This window comes from Glandiceps talaboti, chromosome 18, assembly GCF_964340395.1.
Source record: "Glandiceps talaboti chromosome 18, keGlaTala1.1, whole genome shotgun sequence".
NCBI classification, from domain to species: Eukaryota; Metazoa; Hemichordata; class Enteropneusta; family Spengelidae; genus Glandiceps; species Glandiceps talaboti.
This window is the reverse complement of record NC_135566.1, coordinates 14,790,046-14,813,456: the sequence shown is the minus strand read 5'-3', so window position 1 is coordinate 14,813,456 and position 23,411 is coordinate 14,790,046. Positions and strand designations below refer to the sequence as shown.

General features: G+C 36.4%; 1 protein-coding gene across 1 annotated transcript in view; it reads right to left on the bottom strand.

Annotated features, from left to right (window-relative positions):
- Nucleotides 1–385: 385 nt before the first annotated feature.
- Nucleotides 386–23,411, bottom strand: part of LOC144449727 (equilibrative nucleobase transporter 1-like) — a 35,123-nt gene continuing 12,097 nt past the window's right edge. The window contains exons 3-9 of the mRNA XM_078140305.1: nt 12,911–13,003; nt 8,092–8,344; nt 4,518–4,784; nt 3,778–3,909; nt 3,026–3,218; nt 1,857–1,980; nt 386–602 (exon numbers count right to left, since the gene is read on the bottom strand). Of these exons, the coding sequence (XP_077996431.1) occupies nt 432–602; nt 1,857–1,980; nt 3,026–3,218; nt 3,778–3,909; nt 4,518–4,784; nt 8,092–8,344; nt 12,911–13,003 (1,233 nt within the window). The 3' untranslated portion in view covers nt 386–431. The remainder of the gene's footprint in view (nt 603–1,856; nt 1,981–3,025; nt 3,219–3,777; nt 3,910–4,517; nt 4,785–8,091; nt 8,345–12,910; nt 13,004–23,411) is intronic.

Below are 23,411 nucleotides of genomic sequence, written 5' to 3'. Positions count from 1 at the left end.
CTCATCCCTACTCTTTTATGGCCGCTACACAGAATCTTCCACAGGCTATTTACAAAATTATCCATCATTCTCAGAGAAAATGTTATCACAGGTTGACTTCACATTTTGAAGAAGAAAAAATGAAAATGTAAAAGATCTTGTATGTAGCTGGAAAGCATTTGCATAAAATATATTTAAACAGTACAACTAATGAAATAAGTAGATAGATTGATCGTTTATGATTTAGCAAATATGTAAAAAGTTGACATAGTAGATTCCAAAACGAGAAAACAATGTGTCATAAGTTAACGTAAGAAATCACAGCCCTTCTACTCTACCCCATTGTAACAATATACAGAGTCAGGAAGAATTCAATGTACACACCCCCTGACTTAACCTTTGACCTGACATCACCTTTGCACCCAAAACATCAATGTGTTAAATTTTCGTGTTTATACAGTTGAAATAATGTTGACTATCTTGAGTTCTTCGGCTTCTCGGTTTCTTCGTCGTCTGTCCACTTCTTCCGTCCGCATCCGCAACGTTTCTCTTTTACAGTAGTAAGCTACATAGATGGGATGTGCATATGTCACAAAATTCAATGCCAGCAGTCCGACATTAATCTGTTGTATAAAGGAAATTATAACGATATCATGATTCAGTTTCAAAAAATGTCATGCAATCCCTTTACCAAAATACAATGGTCTAGATGCATGGATTGTCACATACTGGGTTTGATATTAAATTTCTAAAGACAACTTGTAGTCAACCTTCTGGCTGTTTATCATTAGGAGCCAGGATAAAAAAAACCTTACTGTCTTACGTACAGGTCCATGATTCTATCCCAGGTTCTTGCATTAGTATCAATCAATGTAGTATAGCTTGCTGCATCTATTATACTACATGAGCTATTCTGCTTATTTTAAAAGCGACTGAAGTCACTACTAAGGACTCTACTTAGACAGAGGTACTGTCATCACCATTTCATTCATCAACCTCCAAAACACAGATCCAAAGACTATATCAAGACTACTGTCAGTGCAGCTTTTAATAGGGATAAGCTAGGATCATTCTTTTGTTCAGGATAAACTTTTTCTGCAGCTCTGTGGTATGATTTTTCTCACCCAAACCATAATCTGATATATGCCCCCTTGATTCAAATGTTATTGGTAGCTCATATCACTTGATTCAATCACAGTGTCTACTGTTATTGGTATCTCATATCAGTGGAGTAGTAAGGATGCAATCATACGTTTTGTTCTGGATCGACCTTTTCTACAGCTCTGTTAGACAACTGCTTTTCTTTCCTATATTTCAATCCCACGCTGACATTGGCCTTTAAAGGCCTATGTTTAAATTCCAGGTTCTTACATTTACGTTATCTTATCAGTGGAGCCATGAGCATTACATAGAATCATTCTTTTCTTCACAACCAACTTTTTCTACCACTCTACCAGACATCTATTTTCACAACTACATTTTCATGTTAACATGACATGGGTCTTTAAAGCTGCACTGGCTGTAACTGGAATGTCTTTTTTTTGTTGTAAAAACTGTTTTATTTAGATGTAATGACTTAATCATAATATGGTACACCCTGAACAGTATTGAATCACCTGTGGGTAAACATATTTGTGTAGCAGTAATATCCATTAAAATTGATTTTTGGGTCCATACCCAAAAATCAGCACACCTAATATCACAAGTTCAAGTTATTACTATACTACTAAAAGACAAAATTACCCTCTAATTGACATGTACCATGTCAAATTATTGTATTTTGACAATTCTTAGTTCATATATTGTCTGATAGAAATAATACCCCAGTTACAGCTAGTGTAGCTTTAAAAATTCTGACAGGTTTAATTAATACTTACCCAGAATGGATCTCCTTCAAATATACTCTGTGCTAGTTTAAACAGTGGAAATTGTATGAGACCAAACACAGCTGCTAATGCCAGATCTACACCAAGGAGTGTACCAAGATGTTCAACTGGGAAACTGCAAACAGAAGAATGAACAAAACATGAATCCCTTTGATCGCAGTCACGACATACTGTAGTTGTGTTTATTTTGGTCATAGACCTTCCATCAACGTTGTGGAGGGGGCTAGGTTTTGGTGCATGCAAAATTTGGCAGAATGGTGATTTAGGACATGTTTGGCACAGTTTAATTTGGCGGACAGTGCAAAGGAAGCAATGTCAGACAGACTTTGGTACTTGTCAAATTTATCAAAATAAATCTATCAACTTAGTTAGAGATGATAGCTTTGATTATTTTCATCACAAAAACAACAACTTTTATACAGAAAAACTATTTGACAAATTTTTAGGTTATCTATCACATATTCTTCGTAAATAGCATTTTCCAACTTCCTGACAGTGAAGTCAGCAATATTTACATTTAAGTTTCTGAACTGTTCCTCACAAAAGATCTCATGTGAGGTCACAAAGGGTTATCTTGGTACTCTCTGGAATTTCTTGATACAAATGTTTTATTAATGTCATTCCATATTTGGAAGTATGTGGTCACAAGGGGTCAGAGTGGTTGTATGAATTATTCATGAGTTTGATGCCATATTTGGAAGTTTAAGGTCACAAGATGTCAGAGTGGTACAATGCATTATTCATGACTTTTTACTCCACATTTAGAAATGGGAGATCACAGGATGTCACAAGCTATGAATTATTCATGACTGTTTACTCCATATTTGGAAGTGGAAGGTCACAAGGAGTCAGGAAGATTTTATGAATTATTCATGAGTTTGACTCCATATTTGGAAGTGGGAGGTCACAAGATATCACAGTGTTGTTATGAATTATTCATGAATTTGACTCCATATTCGGAAGTGGGAGGTCACAAGGTATAAAAATCAGAGATATGAATTATTGATGATTTTCGACCCACATTGAAAGTGTAAAGAATATCATGTTATAGTTTAGACACGGCAGAATTGTTGAAAATCTCATCTTCTACGTAAACAGACAAGCTCCAGAAAATCTTTGGGGAAATAAACATCGAGGAGACATTGTAAATGTTGACTTACGCTATTGCTATAAAAGCAGCGTTGAGTCCATAGAGAAATGACCTGAGTATAACTTGTAGGACAAACGATACATATTGTACTTGTAGCATTGGAACCACAATGGCAATGGAAAACAACACACTGAGTGTACAGGTAACAAGTAGTGCTAAAACTGTGTCGTACAGGTCAGCATACGGACCTTGAACTGTTGACACTGAAATACAAACAAATCACAAATAGTCAATATTGTACTTTCTTTTTCAGTTCAGGTCAAATCTAGTCACTTTGGGATCTGAAAATGTGTGTATTAGATGCAACCGTTTCAACGCTACTCTTACAAAGTGATTTTATATCACTGTCAAAATTTGTTTCTTGGAACCATAAAGAAAATATTTTTCATTATTTCTTTTTGCATCTGCAGTATAAAAACATCTCAAATTTCCAACTAGTTTCATGTCTTGGTTTGCTGTTTTACAAGAAATTTGAATAAAATGTAACAAAGTATTATAATTATAATTTTTTTTTATAAACACCAACATAATTTGAATATCACTTCACACAAAATATTTCAAAATTTGTACATTATGTACATGTATTCATCTAAGAATATGCAGTGCGCCCTCACAGGCTATTTATGATTAATGATGCCTTTTGTTTAATATTTGGTTGCTGCTTAGCTACCCATACACATTCATCAAGACATAGAATACTGAAATAATCCGGTGTCCCCCCCCCCCAATTTTTTTTCAGAATCATTGATGTTCAGAACTTACCTTCCCAACTAACTCTTTTCCAACCTGATTCTGATGTACTTTTCTTATTTCTATCTACGATGAGACCACATAGCGGACCGAAAAAAATAGCACCCAGTTGGATAAAGGCGAATACAGTGGTGTAATGACTTTCTGCAAAGAAAGAAAGAAAGAAAGTACTTTAAAAGATAATTTAAATAGCATTGTTAGGTTTCCCGTGGTTGGACTTCCAATTATCATTCCCGATGACAAATTCATGGAAAAGCGCAGACATGAAAAATAGATTGAGAATACTGTTTAACACAAAGTTTGACTATAGGAATGACAGACAAGAGACTGTCTGGTGTTGACACTGTGACAACCAGTACTAAATTTCACACACACACACACACACCACACATGCACACACCCCCACACGCCAACACACACACAGACACACACACTCACACACACACACACACACACAGACACACACACACACACACACACACACACACAGTGTCATCTTCTGCACACAACTTTTCCTAGATTCCTTCAAACACCACGAAATAAGTCTTTAACTTATGGAAAGTTGAAGTTTGATGGCAACATCATTTTACTCATGTCCTCTGTTTCCAATATGTTAATATCTTATGACAACACTAGTAAAAGTACACCCTCTAGTGTCCAAAATGAGAAAGTCAGAACAAATATGACAACCCTAACACATCAGCTACAACATGGTCAACGATTTTTTCACACGTAAAATATTTCCTACTCACCTTTTTCTTCTGTTGTCATCGACATGTCTTCATCATTGTCAGCCATAACTGTTATCCACGGCTGAAACGTGCCTAGATAAAACCAGTTCCTATGTTGCAGGATTGACATCCATATAAGGTGTGAAACAAAGAGACCAGACAACACACATTGTTTAACACTGGGGATGGCTTTGGGGTTGTTGTTTTCACTGTTAATGTCTTGGTTAGCGTGGTACGTGCTGACAGCAAGCCCAGAATCTATACTGTCATGGTTAACTTCATACTCATCTGCAAAAAAGTAAAAACGTGGTTTAAATATTAAACAGTGAAGCCTTTCTGTGTCGACTTGGTCTGTATCATTACTCTGCACTCTATTTCAAATATAAATTTGACAAAACAACATTGTCGTGTGCCTAAGATATATAACTATTTGGACACTGTACATTGGCTGGACACGGTGTAATCCCTAAACCTATACATACAGTCACACATACTCACATGGACAAAACCACTTTTCCAGCACACATCAATGCAGGCAAACACCTATCAAACACTCATCCACCGTCCTCCCCAATACAGACACCTCCACACATACACCTTTCATGTAAACCCCCACCACACAGACACACACACATACAGACACAGACACACATTTGTACATACACACATACATACACACACACACACAGAGACAGACAGACACACAGACAGACACAGACACAACAAACTGTTAAATGTATCTGGCACATAACAGTCCCCTTGAACTTCAAACACTAGCCATTCAATTTTACAAGCTCTAACTATTGTTGCCGAGTCATCATGAGCCTAGACCCTATACCCATTGACAACACATTTCCTTTCAAGTGTGCAATTTTGGGGAGTGATCACCTATGTTTCAACACATTTTGTTACAAAACTAAGATGATGAATTTGTTGGTGAATTTTCACAGCAATTTTGAGTAACAAAAATAAAGACTGTTTTGACGACAATCTTACATCGTAAGTGTCTTTCTATTAAGTGATAACCAAAAATTGAAGTCCTCTTTTTTTTCGCAGACGCAGTAACAACATCATATGAATATTAAAGTTAAAGTTAAGATAATCAGTACATGTATTACTTTTGTGTGTTAAGACTATACATTTAAGAATTGAAAAGGAAAAGTGAATTCAGAATGTACTACTGACTTGAAAGAGAAACTTGATCAATTAAATAGTAATCTATCAGTGCTTGGATACAGGTGTCTAGAACACTGTTAGTGATTACGGTGGTGCCACGACTCAAGTTGTAATGTTTCACTTGACTGCATTGAAGTCTCATCTCTCCAAGGACCCACTACACATTATGCATCTTCCCTATAACCTGTTACAATCACTGCCGTTTGTACAGGCATGGCTCCAATGTTGTTAACGTCATGGCGACTCGTTTCAAGACACAGACATCGTGGTGTCTGTGTTCCTTATTGACTTTCATGTAAACCGCCGGTCATGAAATTTCACCTTTTCCCCCAGGTACATCTAATCTCCAAGTAATTACTTTGTCACATCTTTTAATGACTATCTTGTCCCCCATAGAGCCACAATCGCCACACAATATTCCAACCTCTAAAACTGTCTCTAAACAGCCTCTTCTCTATCTCCTCCCCCATCTAGTTATCCCCATAGCAACCATTCATCTTGTTCCCTTGTCATTATGTCAACAACACTTCTCTAAATCAACTTTCTTCAAAGATTGGTACCATCGCTGCTGCTAACCATCCCCATGGCAACCACCCATCTTGTCCCCCATGCCAGAGTGCCCTCGATACTTTCTTAATTTGTCTCTGCAAAGATCAGTATCCTCTCTATCTCCCCCTGCTAGCTGTTGCCATGGCAACCACCCAATGTGACCCATCTGTTCTCTTCTTTCCCAGTTGTATCGATATTTCTACTGAAATTTGATATGGACATGTTTTCCGACACTATCTCTCTCATAACCCCATTCTATATGTATATACAGGGTTTGTTATTAACACAGATTCTAATTTCCTCATCACTCTTTTCAAACTTCCACCTACTTTCTGTGTCATCATTCATGAAATGTGTATACTTCCCTTTTCCACAAGTTATATTAAAGCAGCAAGGAAAAGAAAATATCTCCATTTCATATCTATTCTCAGAATATACATCTATCATATTGCTTGTTAACAATGGCTCATATATGTAAATGTATGTGATAACAATCTTATCAAATACAAATTTATATATATTAAATAAATCTGGCTTCTCTGGTCTTTGAAATTTAATGCTATGTGGACAATTCTAATCTTTACTTTCCGAGTTCTTACCATTTTTTGATGGTCTCTGACTATTCACTGATAAATGTGTTTGACTGTCTAACACTTCATTCTGACTAGGTACTGGTCTTGTATCTATTCCTATAGCCTGACTGGTATTCGATGCCGTCTTCTGACTATCAGTTTGCTGGCTATCTGTTGCTGTTGCCTGACTACATGTACCATCTTTCTGGCTATTTGTCCCTGTTGCCTGACTACCAACTTGCAGGGTATCTGTCGCTGATGTCTGACTGCCATCTTGCTGGTTAACTTTTCCTGTTGCTTGACTACCAGCTGGTCTACTACTTATCCCTGTTGCTTGACTACCAGCTGGTTCGTTCTCTGATTCTACTGTAATGTCTTCACTACCGACTGACTTGGTCTCTGGCCCTATAGCCTGACTACCAGCTGGGATATTTGTCCCTGTTGCCTGACTACCAGCTGGTTTGTTCTCTGATTCTACTGTAACATCTTTACTACCAGCTGGCTTGGTCTCTGGTCCTATAGCCTGACTATCAGCTTGTACATTAGCTGTCCCTGTTGTCTGACTACCAGCCGGTCTATTCTCTTTCTCTACAGCCTGACTATTCGTTACTATGTTAGCTGTTTCCATATCCTGACTACCAGCTGGTCTATCAGCTAATTCAAAACACTGGGTGGTTCCTGACCTACATGTACACTCTGTCTCTCCATTACACTCTGGTGCTACTCCTACCTGGTTTCTCTTGAGTACTTTCATTTTACCTGTATACATATGATAGCAGTAGTAAATTCATTATTCCTATGGTCTGTTCATACATACACTAACACTAAATCATGGTCTACTCTTTTTTCCCCAAAAATCAATGTGTTAATTATGGTTTTAAAGCATCACTCTAAGGTTATACAAAATCACTTAAAAACAAAAAAAAATGATTATGAGTACTCATTCAAGACAGACAGACAGACAGACAGACAGACAGATAGACAGACAGAGACAAACTCATACACAGACATGCATGCATGCATACAAATGGATAAAACACTGGCTTCGTGGACATAAACATATACAGAGACAGACAGACAGACAGACAGACAGGCAGACCAACAGACAGACAAACAAGGATATACGGTATCTCTTCCAATGGTATGCTTCATAATAGCCATGAAGTCTGTTGGCACTACCATTGACAGACAAACCAAGAAACAGACAGACAGACAGACAGACAGACAGACAGACAGACAGATAGATAGACAGACAGACAGATAGACAGACAACAAACAAACAAGGAGACATCTCTTACCATGGTATGCTTCATAATAGCCATGGAGTCTGTTGGCACTACCATTGGGCAATCCACCTTTTGGACTGTCAATGGGTCTGAGTCCTATTTCTTCCATCAATTTAGAAGATGTCTTGTAGAAATAGTCATCAGGTAATGGGTATGGAATGTGTGACTTTGGAAGTAGAAAGAATGTATTCACATTGAGCAGGAGACTCACACACACATACCCTATAAACATCATTTGAAGAGATACACCAAAACGGTAACCAAACTGTAAGACAAAAATATTGACATTTTACAATATCACTTCATTTAATAGGTTGATATTTTTAATACTACTGTGCATTTCTCATTGTTTGTAAGGTAAACATGATGATTCAGTCAGTCAGTAAAATCCCCCCCCCCCCCCCCCCAAGAAAAAAAATTCAGCATGTCACCATGTGGGTAAAGATTCATGTACATGTAGACTGTAAGATACATTGTGTCACTGTGCCCTCACTGGCCTCCTCTCAGTGTGAGAGGGGTTGACCGATGTGTGAGGGCGCCCTGCCATGGCATACCTTCCAGACTTTGAAGAGTCTAGTTGCTTCAGAAAAGATAATTAAAGTCAAAAGAATAGAATGAACCTTTTGATCCTACAAATTATTAAAGGCCTCACATTTCTCAAATAAATGTTAATTTTTGCCCAGACTAATACATGCTTGCCTTTTACCACCTGTAACATGACATTTTTTGTGCCTTTTACCATCTGTAACATGGCATTTTTTGTGCATTTTACCATCAGCAATATGGCATTTTCTGTGCCTTTTGCCATCAGTGTAGCATTGCATTTTTTGTGCCTTTTACCATCAGTAACACAGCATTTGATGTGATCTGGTCATTGAGGACACGATTTTTTCAATTTTTGGTCAGATAAGAAAAAATAGGGTTGATCATTAGTCTGGTCATGAGAAACAGAAAACTAAATGGAGCCATATTATGTATTTGATTAGAATATCAAACAACTATTATTAGTATGATTTAGAGGTGTACATGAAATCTACTTGACCTTGAAATTAGTATGTTGACCTCACCAGAAAGTGACAACAGCTGAGATGGTTTATGAGATTGTGATGAAAGGTCAGCAACTGTTACATTAATGATACTTGTGATGTGTTGATTCTTGTGTGGGTGAACCTATGTCACCAATTTATTGTACAAATTTCAGACCAGATTTAAAACTCAATTTTACTGCAATTATTTGTTTTAAAAATCTTTATCATGAATTTTGTAAAAGACAAAGATACTGTGTTACACAGTAACTTGACACACAGTGTTTTATTGCAACATACCATTTAACATCACTCCCACTTACCCATGGTAAATTACACAATGTATGTGTACAATAAGATTTCAAGTGTCATATTACAGCAGTACGCTATCTTTATTATGGTTTAGCTTACACAATATAATGGAAAACCTACAAATTATTCTGGAAGGCACAAAAACAATGAAAGTGAGAATCTACGACTGTCACACCTACAGTTCGAGGTGTGTCCAAAAGGTGCAAGTATTTTAAGCTCAGTGCCATCTATAAAATTTGTCTACGTGAAATTATTTTGAGTTCACTGCCATTATTAGACATATACAAGATTCATGTTGTTTCTGATAATATAGTCCAAGTATTTTCAGTTTATTGCCATCATAGACACATACAAGATTTAACAGTGTGTTGGATAAGTGCAAGTATTTCAAGTTCAATGCCATTATTAGATACACACAAGATTTAACATTGTTTGATATGTGCAAGTTCACTGCCATTATTAGACACATACAACTTACAAGATTTCACACTGTGTTTGATAAGTGCAAGTATGTCAAGTTGACTGCCATCGAAATCTGTTAATACAATGAGTTCATGCCATAATTAAACACTCAAGATTTCACATTGTGTCTGATAATTATTTTGAGTTCACTGCCATCGAAATCTGCTAGTATTACATGTACTATTAGGAGTTCAGTGCCAACATTAGACACATACAAGATTCCATCTATTCTCTCTTCTACTTATCTACAGGTATAACAAAATCAAAGTTCTGCGCCTTCAGGGTATTTACTTGTTGCTTGGCAACCTATCGTGACTTGATACTGCCATTCCTTGTCCCTGATTACATTTTCCTTCAAATGATCCAGGGAAGAGACAATCTGTCTCCAGGGATTGTCTTCAACTGTGGTTTTCAGGGACAGAAAAATTCCGACTTCTAAGATATCCAAGCATTTCAGACATGGATAGACATATTGAGTGCACCAAGGTGTCACATTACATGTACATGGCTCCATCCCAGACAACTGACACAGCATGCTCACCTAAATCATTGGCATTCGTTGCATGGACTAGGTGTTATACGTTCTATATTCACTGGGCAGAAGCAAATGACTGTGATTTTAAAATGCAAGGGGTGCCAGCGTGTCTTGAAATTTTGATTGATCATACGCATAAAACTGGAAAAGCATATTAGACATAAATTTAATGCTATTACAGAGAGGATGTAGTGTCTTTTTTTAATAGTAATGGTAGTACAGTGGGCCCTCGCTAACTCGCGCCTCGGTAAGTCGCGGATTCGGCTAAGTCGCGGGTGTCACCTTGGATCCCATTTTTTCTTTAGTATTCCTATTGTTTTCGGAACTCCTCTTTGTGTATTTTTTTAAACAAATGGCACGACTGCCAATTTCAAACTCGTTGGTGTTTCGATGAAGAGGTGTCGCGGTTTGACTTTGATGTTAGCAATCGCCTTCTATTTATTCGGACTGCCTCACATTCACAAGTTCCTTATGCACTTCTCGGCTAGTCAACAAACACGTCGACCATTTTCGTTTGGCTGGTTAACGGTGCATTGATCGTGTTAGATTCGAGTCGCAGGATTCGTCAGTCGAATTTGAACATTGTCCACAAAAACAAATTAATAACTAAAGCTTGTCTCGCATTAATATATCATTTGATTTGATTGATTTAGAAGTCACCTAAAAACGTTTTGTTTCTTCAAAATTTTGAGGACAACGATATTTATATAACGAAATTTCGGTCTACGATCAACTGAATTCGTTCATCACTTGCGTCTTTATGTTTATATATCTACCTACATCATGCATCACACCACGTGTTGCCGAACCTTGCGATTTCTCAACTCAACCCCATCATTTAGTAATGTTACTGTACTGAGAAACATAAAAAAATAGTTGTTGTTTTAGAATATATAAAACAAATCCCGTTATTCGATGATATAAAAGTCAAAACTGCACTTCCGCAACCCGGAAATTCAACAGCATTTCTTGGCCCTACCATGGCCGCCAGGCGTGAGCTTGTAAGTTGTACTGTTAGTTTGTCGACCGTGCAAAAAACAAAAAAGAAAGTCTAGCCGTGATTGATGCTTTGAGAGTCACACAATTGTACGATAATCTTCCTCAAAGATTTACTGTTAATCCATGACTGTTACAAATTTCATCTGTACATTACTGAAGAATGAAGAAAAGCTGACGTGTGACGTGTGTTAACGTGTGGTTATGAATATATAATGAGCACCTCGCTAAGTCGCGGCCCTCGCTAAGTCGCGGGTTTCTTGATGGACCCGGACACCCGCGAGTTAGCGAGGGTCTACTGTACTTCCAAGCTTTATGCCAGCACCACCTGGAACATTTATTTGAAACAAGGAAATGACAATGTGAACAAAGAATACTTCCTCCATCACTTCAAAATATACAATTGAGTTTAGATATACCTTTATTCTGATTCACTATCTCAGGCCATACACCCTCTATGTGCAAACAAATTTTCTATAAAAGTTCTGATAGTGAGACAACACAGTTTCTTTATTTTATGTTTCCTAACTGTCTGATAACAGCCATTGTACGTATTCATTTGAACAAAGGAATTACGAACGAAGCATAGTTCATCCCTTAAAAACATATGATTTAGTTCATACATACCAGTACATGTATTCTGAATCACTATCTCAGCTAATCAATATGAAAGTTCAGACAGTGAGACTAACTTCTTCATCATCGTTTTTTACGTTTCCCAACTGTCTGATAACAGCCATTGTACACTTATTAGAATTGCACACTGGCCATTACTTTTTACATCAAAATTGTCCATTAAAAGCACAGCACACAAAGTAGTACAACAGACAAATTTTAATGAATGTTCTACAAGGTTTGCTGGCAGGTGTATTTTACTACGGTGCATTTAATGAGTGATTTTACCATGTGTATGCTAAGTACCATTATAGTGTCTGTGTCACTACAGGATATGCTACAATGCAAGCTTTGTGGAAGTTTACATGCAAAGCCATCGTAACCTCTTTCTCATGAACTCTTACCAGCAATTTCATATTCCCATTTGTTTAATTATGTACAGAAAACATACAACAGCTAGTATAGGACTGGGTTTCATGTGAAAACTACACAAGTTACCAATCTGGTGGTGTTTTGCAAAGGCTTAGGCAGTCTCGGTAACAGAGGAAGGAAACCAAGTAAATCTCATGGATACCTTAGTTTTGGTAGCAAACACTTTTAAACTATGTGGGGAACTTACAAAGGTACATTTTTTACGACTTACAATCAATGAATATATATGATATGATAACAAAACATTGGTTAGGAACCCTGGTAATATACCTGGTAAAATTTGGTTAGATTTTCCCTATTATAATGCAGGAGTAAGATTAGAACAACTATGGTGTGTTAGAATACCTTGTATAGAAACATAGTCTGTATATTGAAAGTTTGGAAACTTATGTACAAGTATAAATAACTGAACTACATGACTAGTTTTCAAGTAATAAATAGTAGATGTACTTACATTGATTGCCATCATTATCACGGCTGAGGAGTCAAAGGCAGCAGATAGCAATGTAATTACGGTGGACCTCTTGGCAGCAAATAGATTAGCCACCTGAAACAAAAAAATCATTGACTGTTACTTCCTGTTTCATGTGCATCCCAATAAAATGAGCCAATGGTGTATAGATGATTGAAATCTGGTCTCAGGTTGGACATTAAGTATAGATGTAGTGTTGTAAGTAATGATTCTTTGCGATGAGAATGAGTCTCAGACTGAAAGACCTAATCAAAACAGCAAAGAACATATATATAATTCATCAAAACCATCAAATATGATATTTTCAACTGATGATCTAATATTTTGATATTATTTTGACAATACATTGTTATTTTTAGTAGGCAATAACACTTGTCATACTATCATATATTTCTCACTGCATGCCTGTGCAAACTGTAACTCACTTAGTAATTCAAGTTTCAATACTTCTTATACACACTTTCACATTCCACAATTTACTATATGAGTACTAATCTAAAACATCATGTATAACTATTATTAGTAATTGTTTCATGAAATGATAAACTATGATGTATGACAGTACATTTGACCGATGTAAAGTACAATATATATATCATATACTTCTCACTGCACGCCTTAAGTCAGTGAGTGATTCAAGTTTAACTGTAATATAGTCCCATATTCCAAAATTTGCTATGAATACTTATTCAAACCATCAAATGCTATTATTTGTTTCACGATGAGATGCAGCCTACAAGTTTACTTGTGATATACCAAGTTCCACATTCCTCATCTAAACCACCAAATACTAACAACCATTTCAAAGACTGATAAACTCTGCTGTACAGCAATACATACTCTAACCATGATATACTAATAACCATTTCATAGATTGAGGACAAATTCTGCTATACAGCAAGACATACTCATCGAAGCCATCAGATACTAACAACCATTTCATAGGTTGATGATAAACTCTGCTATGAAGCAAGACATACTCATCTAAACCATCATTACTGTACAACAATACATTATGCCTGTTTATATACAATCATGTACTAATTCAGTGCATGTCTTTAGTGTAAACTATGAGTGAGTGAGTGAGTGAGTGAATGAGTGAGTGAGTCGATGTTTATTTTGTATGCAATGTATGCAGAAAGCTCCTGAAATGTCAATGTATGTGTTATATAGATAAATGTACAAGGTATGCACTAAACATATCAGTTCTACAGTCCTAGGTATTCCTGGTTTATAGGCATCAGGAGAGCCAAGGGTTGGATGTCAGGATGTCATTTGAGGTATTATATCATGCCTATGTGTCTTACTGGACAATCACCACAACACAAGGACTTTGATAATTTGTATCAAGCCTTGGCCTGCCAGAGTTTCATCATTCTAGATTAGACATCATTCATACATCATTACAGATAATTTAATACAGATATAAATTTGACATCATAAAATATCTGTAGGAATGTTCAAATGCGCCAACATTCATCAAATAAATAAAACCTGTCAGGAGCTAATCAGAGAACTCGGTACTATAAGAGCACGAAAGAAGTGTACGACAGAGATATATTGTAATAGAAGTCTTTTGTTACTCAAGGAATTATGAAAATGAAGATAGGTTGTGCCTCAGTAGTGCAATTACAGCCAGGTTAAGCATCTGTGGTACAACAAATGACAGCTTTAATCTACAGGGATAATACAGATAGGGCTTGGGAAGTCAGACATTATTGAGATTATGTGGAGTAATTTATGATGAAAGGTCTCAGACAGAGTGCTGGACAGAATATTTATCGAGACAAACAGGTATAGTTATACAATTCAGGTACCAATTCATTGGTTGGTTACAGCATACTTCTGTCAGTGTGTTCAAAAGTGTTATTTTGTTATTTTGAAAACAACCAGAACTCTACTTTAAACAAGCGACCTATCGGTCAGAATAGCTCCGCTGTTTTTTTTTTTAATTTATTGTTTTATTTTGGTGACATGTAGAAGTGGTTCAGGTCTTCAGCTCTTCACTATGCAGTTTTGTTTTAGCGATGCAATAAAGTGGTTAGTGGTTTCATATGATGTCTCCCTATAAAACACATTTTACACAGAAGTTGGTAATGTATTGTACTTTTATACCATAGTCACCATTTTATGACAAAAATCTGTTATGAAAAATTGCACAAAATCTCAGAAAAAAATGACTGGGAAATGCACACAAGCAAAAGAAAAAAAGAGGATTTTGAGGTTGGCTATAAATAATTCCAGTGTCTTACAGCTGTAACCCTGGAAAATTTTAATGATGAATGAAATAAACTAGGGATCTAAAATAATTTTGAGGCAATTTCAATTTCAATTTTCTAACAAATTTACAAAGTCAACAACATTCAACTTGTACTAGTTGTGGTAGATATATATATATAGGGAAGAAATGTATTAATCGCCATCTTAGTTTCCGTACGGCGACAATCTCAAGTACCCGGAAGAGAGTCATTCTCAGCCATACGTTACAGTGGTAACACTCGTTCATGTTCGGTTACCTTTCACAAAGAAAACACAACGAAATGGTTGAAATGATCTTTTTTTTAATTTCTTTTCATCACAACAACAAAATCTGCGTGATCAAAAGTGTTGTAAACTAAACCAGAAAGAATTATCGGACTGGCTAAACTTCCCGATGAACTGGAGTAAGGTCCTACTACTTCCAAGTAAGCCTCGATAGTACTATAGCATATATACGTGAGAAAATCGTCTCAAACTAGCGATACAACTTTCAAAATATAACTTGACATGTCTTCATTTGTTAGAGTTATACAATTCAAGACGGGTTTTCACTCGAAAACAACAATTCTGTGAATAATGACACTCTGAACGCAGCGATTTCTCGGACGATGTTACCACTGTAACGTATGGCTGACAACGACTTGCTTCCGGGTTAGTCCCTCGTGCATACGGGTGGATTGTCGGCGATTAATACATACATCGTCTGATATTTTAATTCACATTGTTTCTTGTGACCGGCGCCTGTCAGCAGACTCTGCCATTTTTTTCATCATTCCATTGTATTTAAACCTTGTACTTGACATTTCGCAATATTTATAATTCTCAACAAAATACCTCAACATGCCTCACTTCGCTCGTACTCAAAGCAGCCCCGCGCGGTATGATCACTGACACTGATGACATGATGAGAGAGAACCTTTTCGGATTTACATGTAAAACGGGGAAAGATACGCAAAACATAATGCAAAGTCTGAAGCCAAATTAAAGTTGTAATTATTTTAATTATTTTTACTTGCCAAATATTTGCATTTTGGAAAGGCAAGACACGTTCATGTCGTTTAACTTTACATGTGAACTGTCGGCCATAACTTCAACCGTTAACCGCATGCCTGGCATGCCCTTCCTTCCCTTACGCAAGTTGTCTGAATTCTGGTTCACTGTCATTCCAAATTGCACGACAATATAGAATTAACCACAAGTTACATGTTATCTGAAAACATCACACTTTTATAGTGGGTCTGAAGTGTGATTTTAGTGAGTACCAAGAACGTCCTGTGTTGATACTCAAGATACTTGCTGTGGAAATCGCTCGGTCAAATGAGGTCACCTACAGCTTCTGGTCGAATCAGGATAGAGTATGCAAATGAGGATGTTGCAGATTGGCTGATTATGTAGAAGGATGCAGAATTGGATTTGAAGTTTACAACCCTGTTTCGAACAAACGCTTGTCATTTGGGCGCCCAATGCGTAGAATTATGACTATAGCACATATTACATTGCTTGTTTGACGTCAATAGTGTCTTTTGAAAAGTGGCAGTTTACTTAAAGTCTCGTCGACTGATTTCCAATATGGCGTCGGTCATTATGCTCATTAACATATTCATTTTTTTTTCAAATTACAAAAAAAAAAAATCATAAAAAATAAAAATGAGGATGTGCTGACTTGAAATTAACAAATCTGAGTAAAAAAACCCCTGCGCATCAACACGCCAGATATCAAAGCAATCTAATAAGAGGTTTTCAAGGAGTTGATGAAAATGACATTTTATGAAAAAAAATCATAAAAAATTGAAAATGGCACAGATCAACTTGGCATGAACAAATCTGAATAGCCTCCCCCCAGGGAACATGCACACCAAATATCGAAGAATTCCGACTGTCACTTCCGGAGTAGATAGTAAAAATATAAAAGTTTGACGGACACCTATGATTCACTCTACTCTCTATACCTCAATACCCACCTATACCTAAAGCTACGCTTTCAGCTTTCGCTGACAGCGGAGCTAAAAAAAAATTTGAACCGTTTGTAATGTATATATGTATGAAATCAGATAACAAAGGGAGAAATATGCATTTTTATTGAAAAATCATAATCAACTGTAGAATATCTGACCCTTAGAAAATATATACATATCAAAACATGTTTAAATAGTTTACAAATTGTTCTCTCTTTTTCAGGAAGACAGGAGAGCCTGAGTTAGAGGGCATGGAAGGGCTATCCTAAATAGTTGATATCAGCAGGGTTTATTAAAGGTTGATTGATTAAATTGTATTTTAATGCACTGACATCATGTTTGGGTTTTTTATTTAATATGTACCCATATTTATTTCATTATTTTTTAAATAGTTTTTGTGTACCAGGCTTTTATTTTATAATGTTCGGTTCTTAATAATGTTAATAATTTTGTTCCTTGAAACTTACATTTTAATATTACTCACTATAATTTGTATTTTATTGGAAATTTTCATGACTTTTTAGGCACTATACTTTATTTATGAAACTTGTTTTTTTCTTAACAAGCTTCTTTTAACTGACTCAAGCAATTGACTTTTAATAGTTTTGGTTTTAATAAACCATGTATTATTGTTACCAGTATAATATGCGAAGTGAATATTATTATGCAGTAACTGTATTGTGGTGTAAATGTTATTCTTTCATTAAAAGATAGTCATTTGAAACAGAATTTCAGTGTGAGTATATATATGTTAGTACATTATATACGTAAGTGCATACTTGATACATTATGCATACATGATCAAGGTCCATAGTAGACAGATCAAAGTGTCGCATTAGTTTCCAATTTACCGTTCCAAAGTAACTATACTGTACTGTCACACACACACACACACACACACACACACACACACACACACACACACACACACACACACACACACACACACACACACACACACACATTTTGCTAACATGATAATACTCTGTTAACAGTGTGAAGGCTCATCAGAATTTTTGAAACCTTTCGAGTTGAGTATTGGTGTACCCACCCATTTAATTTGTTTTTATGTCTAGACAGATGTACAGACATGCAAAACAAACAAAACAAAACAAACATACACCAAGTCATTATACATACATATGCACATCACTGTCATATACAAATGAACACTATAACACCATGAAATGACTAAAATTATAATTATGTCAGTGGTGTATACAAGACAACATACTAAGCATCAATTACCAAGAGACATTTTTGCCAAATCATTCTAAATGACAAATTTACCTCCCACTGTACAGTTTCACCTCAGAGAATCAAACCCATTCCCTGGGTGACCCTTAATGTCATTTAGAAGTGCCATCTAGATAATTGTCTTCAATGACACCAACTTATAATGTTTGATGGTGTAATTAAAATCTGAACTATCCAATCACCTTGCACCTTGTTGTATTGGTTCCTTCATCTAATTCATCAATCCTCAGGGTATCCAATGAATATGATCAGTAATCCGTAGCCACTGCATTTTCTTTTTATGAACTATTTTAATTGTATACGATGATATGTAGTGAGTCTCTTGTGGTTCAATATAATATCATATCTGTATACCTACTCTACAATAATCTATTCCCTCATGGAACCTGCTTTCATAATGGCACTCCCTTGAAAAATGTTGGAAAATTTCACTTTGAAACAGGGTACCTTGTTATTACCTCATTATCACTTATGTGTTGAAGTTACAAAATCTCTTTTTTATCATTCCATGATTAAGATAGAACATGGCCCCCGGTAATTTGTTGATTGTTCCTAATACTAGTATTTGTGATGAAATTCTTTCTCAAATGTTCATAAAACTATACACATGCAGGGCTCAAAATTAACAGTAGTCTCATGCCCACAGACTGCCAATTCTGGTCATGGGGCTACCATAGTTTGTAGTCTGGTCCCCTGCCCCCTTTCTACCGCTGCTGGCGCTACACTCACGAAAGGAGTCAGGTATGGGCCACCATTTTTGTCAGGATCTTGACAAAAATGTCGGACTACCACGTGACATCACTAGCCAATCAACAGTACAGACACTCGTATACGCGTAAAGTTCAATTTGGTGAGTCGTAGCAACATGGCTGTCACTGTCAGTAAAACCCCAGTGAAAATAAACACAGTAACATGTGTAGTTTGTAGGAGTGACGGACTTCGCTTAATTTTTAAAAAAATTCGCAACAGCAAAGATAATGATAATTAGCACACTCGATAGTAATGGCCAATCACAGCCATGCATTAAGTGGCCCATACCTGACTCCTTTCGTGAGTGTAGCGCCAGCAGTGGTAGAAAGGGGGCAGGGGACCAGACTACCATAGTTTGCAGTTGGTAGCCCACTCCGGCCACCACTGATTACGTGATGAGGATGGAAGATTCATGGACATGGAAGTATTTTAATAATACAATAGAGGAAATCTGTTTTCAGTTCAGGAATATCGGACAACAGGTCACAATCCTTGGGCTACCAATTTCTGAAACGTGTAGCCCACTAGGACTACTAAAGAAAAAAGTAAATTTCGGGCGTGACATGCAATGCAATCTTGTCTCAAAAACTGACTTAGTAATCATCATACAAATGCAGTGTTTAAGTGTAGTGTTTCCTTGCCATGTGGTATGGTGTTAAAACTTTTAGTCTAAACTGGTATAGTGATATATACTTCTTTGGTTTGACAATCTTCTGTTATGTCTCCTAATTTGCAATTAATATTTTTACATATCGTGACAAGCTTACAAATTGCAAACTATGATGGACATGCCATATTCTTGTGTTGTAAATAATTGTTTTGTTTTAATACAATAATATTCATTAGTTTCTCATACTGCTTTCATTTCCTGTGTTATGATTGGCTGACAGTGAAGTCTACATCAAAATCCCTGCTCTGATTGGCTAATTGTCCATGGAGCTTAGACCAATCCGAACTTACATTGTTCTAATTGGTTGAAAGTGATCACATGACAGCACTGCATGTACATTTCCAGTTTGACAAGTACCTATGTCATCTATAATTGAGCTCTATCGACTAAAATAAGTGGACTGAATAGTTTCATTGATTGCAGCCTGATATTTCATTCTGGAAAAACCACAATTGTCGAGACTGTCAAACGGAAATAGCACATTGACTTGTTTAAACATTGTCTGATCATTGATTTTTGTTATTACTTCACTATAAATGTTGCATGCTGTGACAAATGGCAGATGTGAGTCTGTGATGTGGAGAAAATGGATTGTTTTTCACTTGCCTGCTTTCTCGGATAAGTTTGGCTTGAAATATTAAAACCTGATGACATAAACTTTTCAGGTGATAAATCAATGTCACACACTGTATGCTATACATCAGTGAAGCAATTGATGAACATATTACTAACCAACTCTAGGTGATATAGTCTGAATACTGAGTGGGTGTAGAATGCTGGGGATTTAGTCATAATCCTACTACAAATAAATGACTGTACACATTTTGTAACCGTTACTGTTTTCTGTACTTATCAAATAATCACCTCCCTTATTTTTTTTAACTCCTGTCTCATAACACACACCCCCCCCCTCCCACCACTCATGTTCTTGGTGAGGTGATCAGTACCCTATCCTTGTGGGTAATTTACTTGGAATAACTGAATAAGTGCCAGGAATTTACATGTATTCATAATTCTACGAGACATAAATTTGCACCTTTATCAAACCAGAACACTCCCTCCCTTACTAGCTATTCTATTGTAGATCTACTGTGAGTACTAGGAGAGTTCATGAGATTTATTTATAAAATTCTACATGAAATTAACCTGTACCTTCTTTTTAAAATTTTTTTACGTGTTTATCAAATAATAATCTCCCTATTTTATTGTTCTTCATGCACACCTGTCTCCCTTCATGCTCTCGTATGGGGACAGTAACCAAATATTCCCCTTCCACCCCCAACCTCCAACCTACATTCTTGGTATGGACAATAACCAAATCTGCCGGTCAGGAGCCATTTGAATTGACAACAATTTCTTCCTTATTAATTATATACACAAGCGCAACGAAAATCAAAAATATATTATCATGGTAAATTTCCCGTCTCCATCCACCTGTCTGGGGGCTTTAAACCTTGGCAAAAATGCTTGTTCTCTCTCACGCATACCCCCTCTCACCCCCACCCCCCACCCATCTAAGATAATTGCTCTAAATCAGACAATTCCAAGACTCACAATGATCTCATAACTAATTCTACGGTGAGTGACTTTAATCATGCTTTCAGTCCCGATATCAACATTCAACGAACATAGTTATTCATCATGATTTATTCTTCGCACAAGCCCTTGAACAGTCCCATTGTCCTTTGATCATTGAAAACTCAATTTGTAACAAAACAGACCGACTGGCCTGAAGGGAAGTGAAAGATAATCAAGGAGTATATAAGTCTGTGTATGATGAATACATACATGCTGGATGACATAATGGTTGCCTACTTCTGACTGGGACACCTTGTGAGTACAAATGAGTTGATTACGTGATTCGTGCTCGGTGTCTGCATATATATCGTACATTGTCCTCGTCCTTACATATTCTAAATACTATGTGTCTGATTTGAACTGTCGACTCAATGCACTCTAAACATGACAAACATAAATTAGACCATGCACCAGCCGTGTTGAACAAAATATGGCATATATACATTCTGGTCTTTCTACGCCACAACAATGCATATTTACATCACTGGTTCTTCTGTGTTTGAAATATGAGTCAAAACGTTCAAAATTGCCATTACTGGGGAGTATACTGTAGGGTGACCAATGTGAACTAGGCGTGAGTAATGCCTTAAAATGCCTACATGTCATGTTAACAGGGCTAGTGGAAATGCTGGTAATATTTTGAATATTCAATCCAGCTTCCAGACATTGGAAAATTACAATTTGTAACATTATCCATGAAGTCTTCACTGAAGTCATTGCTTGCATGTGTAATAATATATAGACAGACACGTGTACATGTACACACACACACACACACACACACACACACACACACACACACACACACACACACACACACACACACACCTAATCGTTCTGTTATACCAAACATCCTTATATTTCTCCAAAACTTGATGTACATGTTTTGCTATAATGAACCCGTCATTATAACAAAACCATTTCATGTTTTCCAATGAGTTTGATATAAAGAAGTCACTCTGAATATACCAAGGAAGTCACTTTGAATAAATTGAAACTTGAAAGATGCTACATGTATATCATAAGTTGAATTAGTTTTCGGTTTTACATAGGTATTTGTCAAAATTTAAGACCTAATCATCGAAAGTAAAGCTTGAAAACAGCTGAACAAGTAATTGTAAACTCAGAATGCATCCCCTTTTCAAATGCATCCTCAATTACAAATTTGATGGATTCTGAAGTACATGAAGTAAAACCTAGCTGTCGGGTGCCATGTACCACATATAGTGTATTGACACAAAGTACTGTGTAACACATTATTCTCAAAAGTATAAACGCCCTAAATATTTATGATCACTGTTGTTAGCCGAGAAACAGATTCTTTGAAGTGTTTTTAATGACTATTCACAAGATTAGCGAAAATCGTGAAAATGTACTCCATGATTCAAAACTTCTCGCAGTATCTTGAACTGAAATATAACACTTGTAGGGTAGACCCTTGATGGGTTGATAACTCGCCAAGGGATAACAATATTATACTTCACACAGTCACACACCTGGTAATTAGATGGTGTAAATGTGAAGTAGAAATTCCAACTATAATGAGGGAATGGTACTTCAGGGATTCTATAGTTATGAAATATTACACAGTTATAAGTAGTTAGGGCATGACAAGATAAGATAAGATTCCTCTGAGCAGTTTGAGAATTAGACAGCCATTTTGGCTGAGATAAATGGACTCGCTGTCTCGATGAGATTGTGTCATGCTACAGGCATTACTATGTTGATGTATAGGTATAGTCACATTGTTGATCAAAGTTCCTGCATTTCTCCAGTACAGTTTTCACAAATTTATGAGGGAATTAGCATGGTTTTCGCCAGGTTTAAATTCTTTCATTGATGTTTTTAAAATGTATGAGGAATTAGCATGGTTCTTGCTAGGTTTGAATTACTTCAATGCTGTTGTTACAAATTTATGAAGAATTAGTATTGTTTTTGCTAGGTTTCAATATTTCATTGATGTACATTTAATAGACATATTATTACTACCAAACCAGAGTGGCTATTGAGTTTC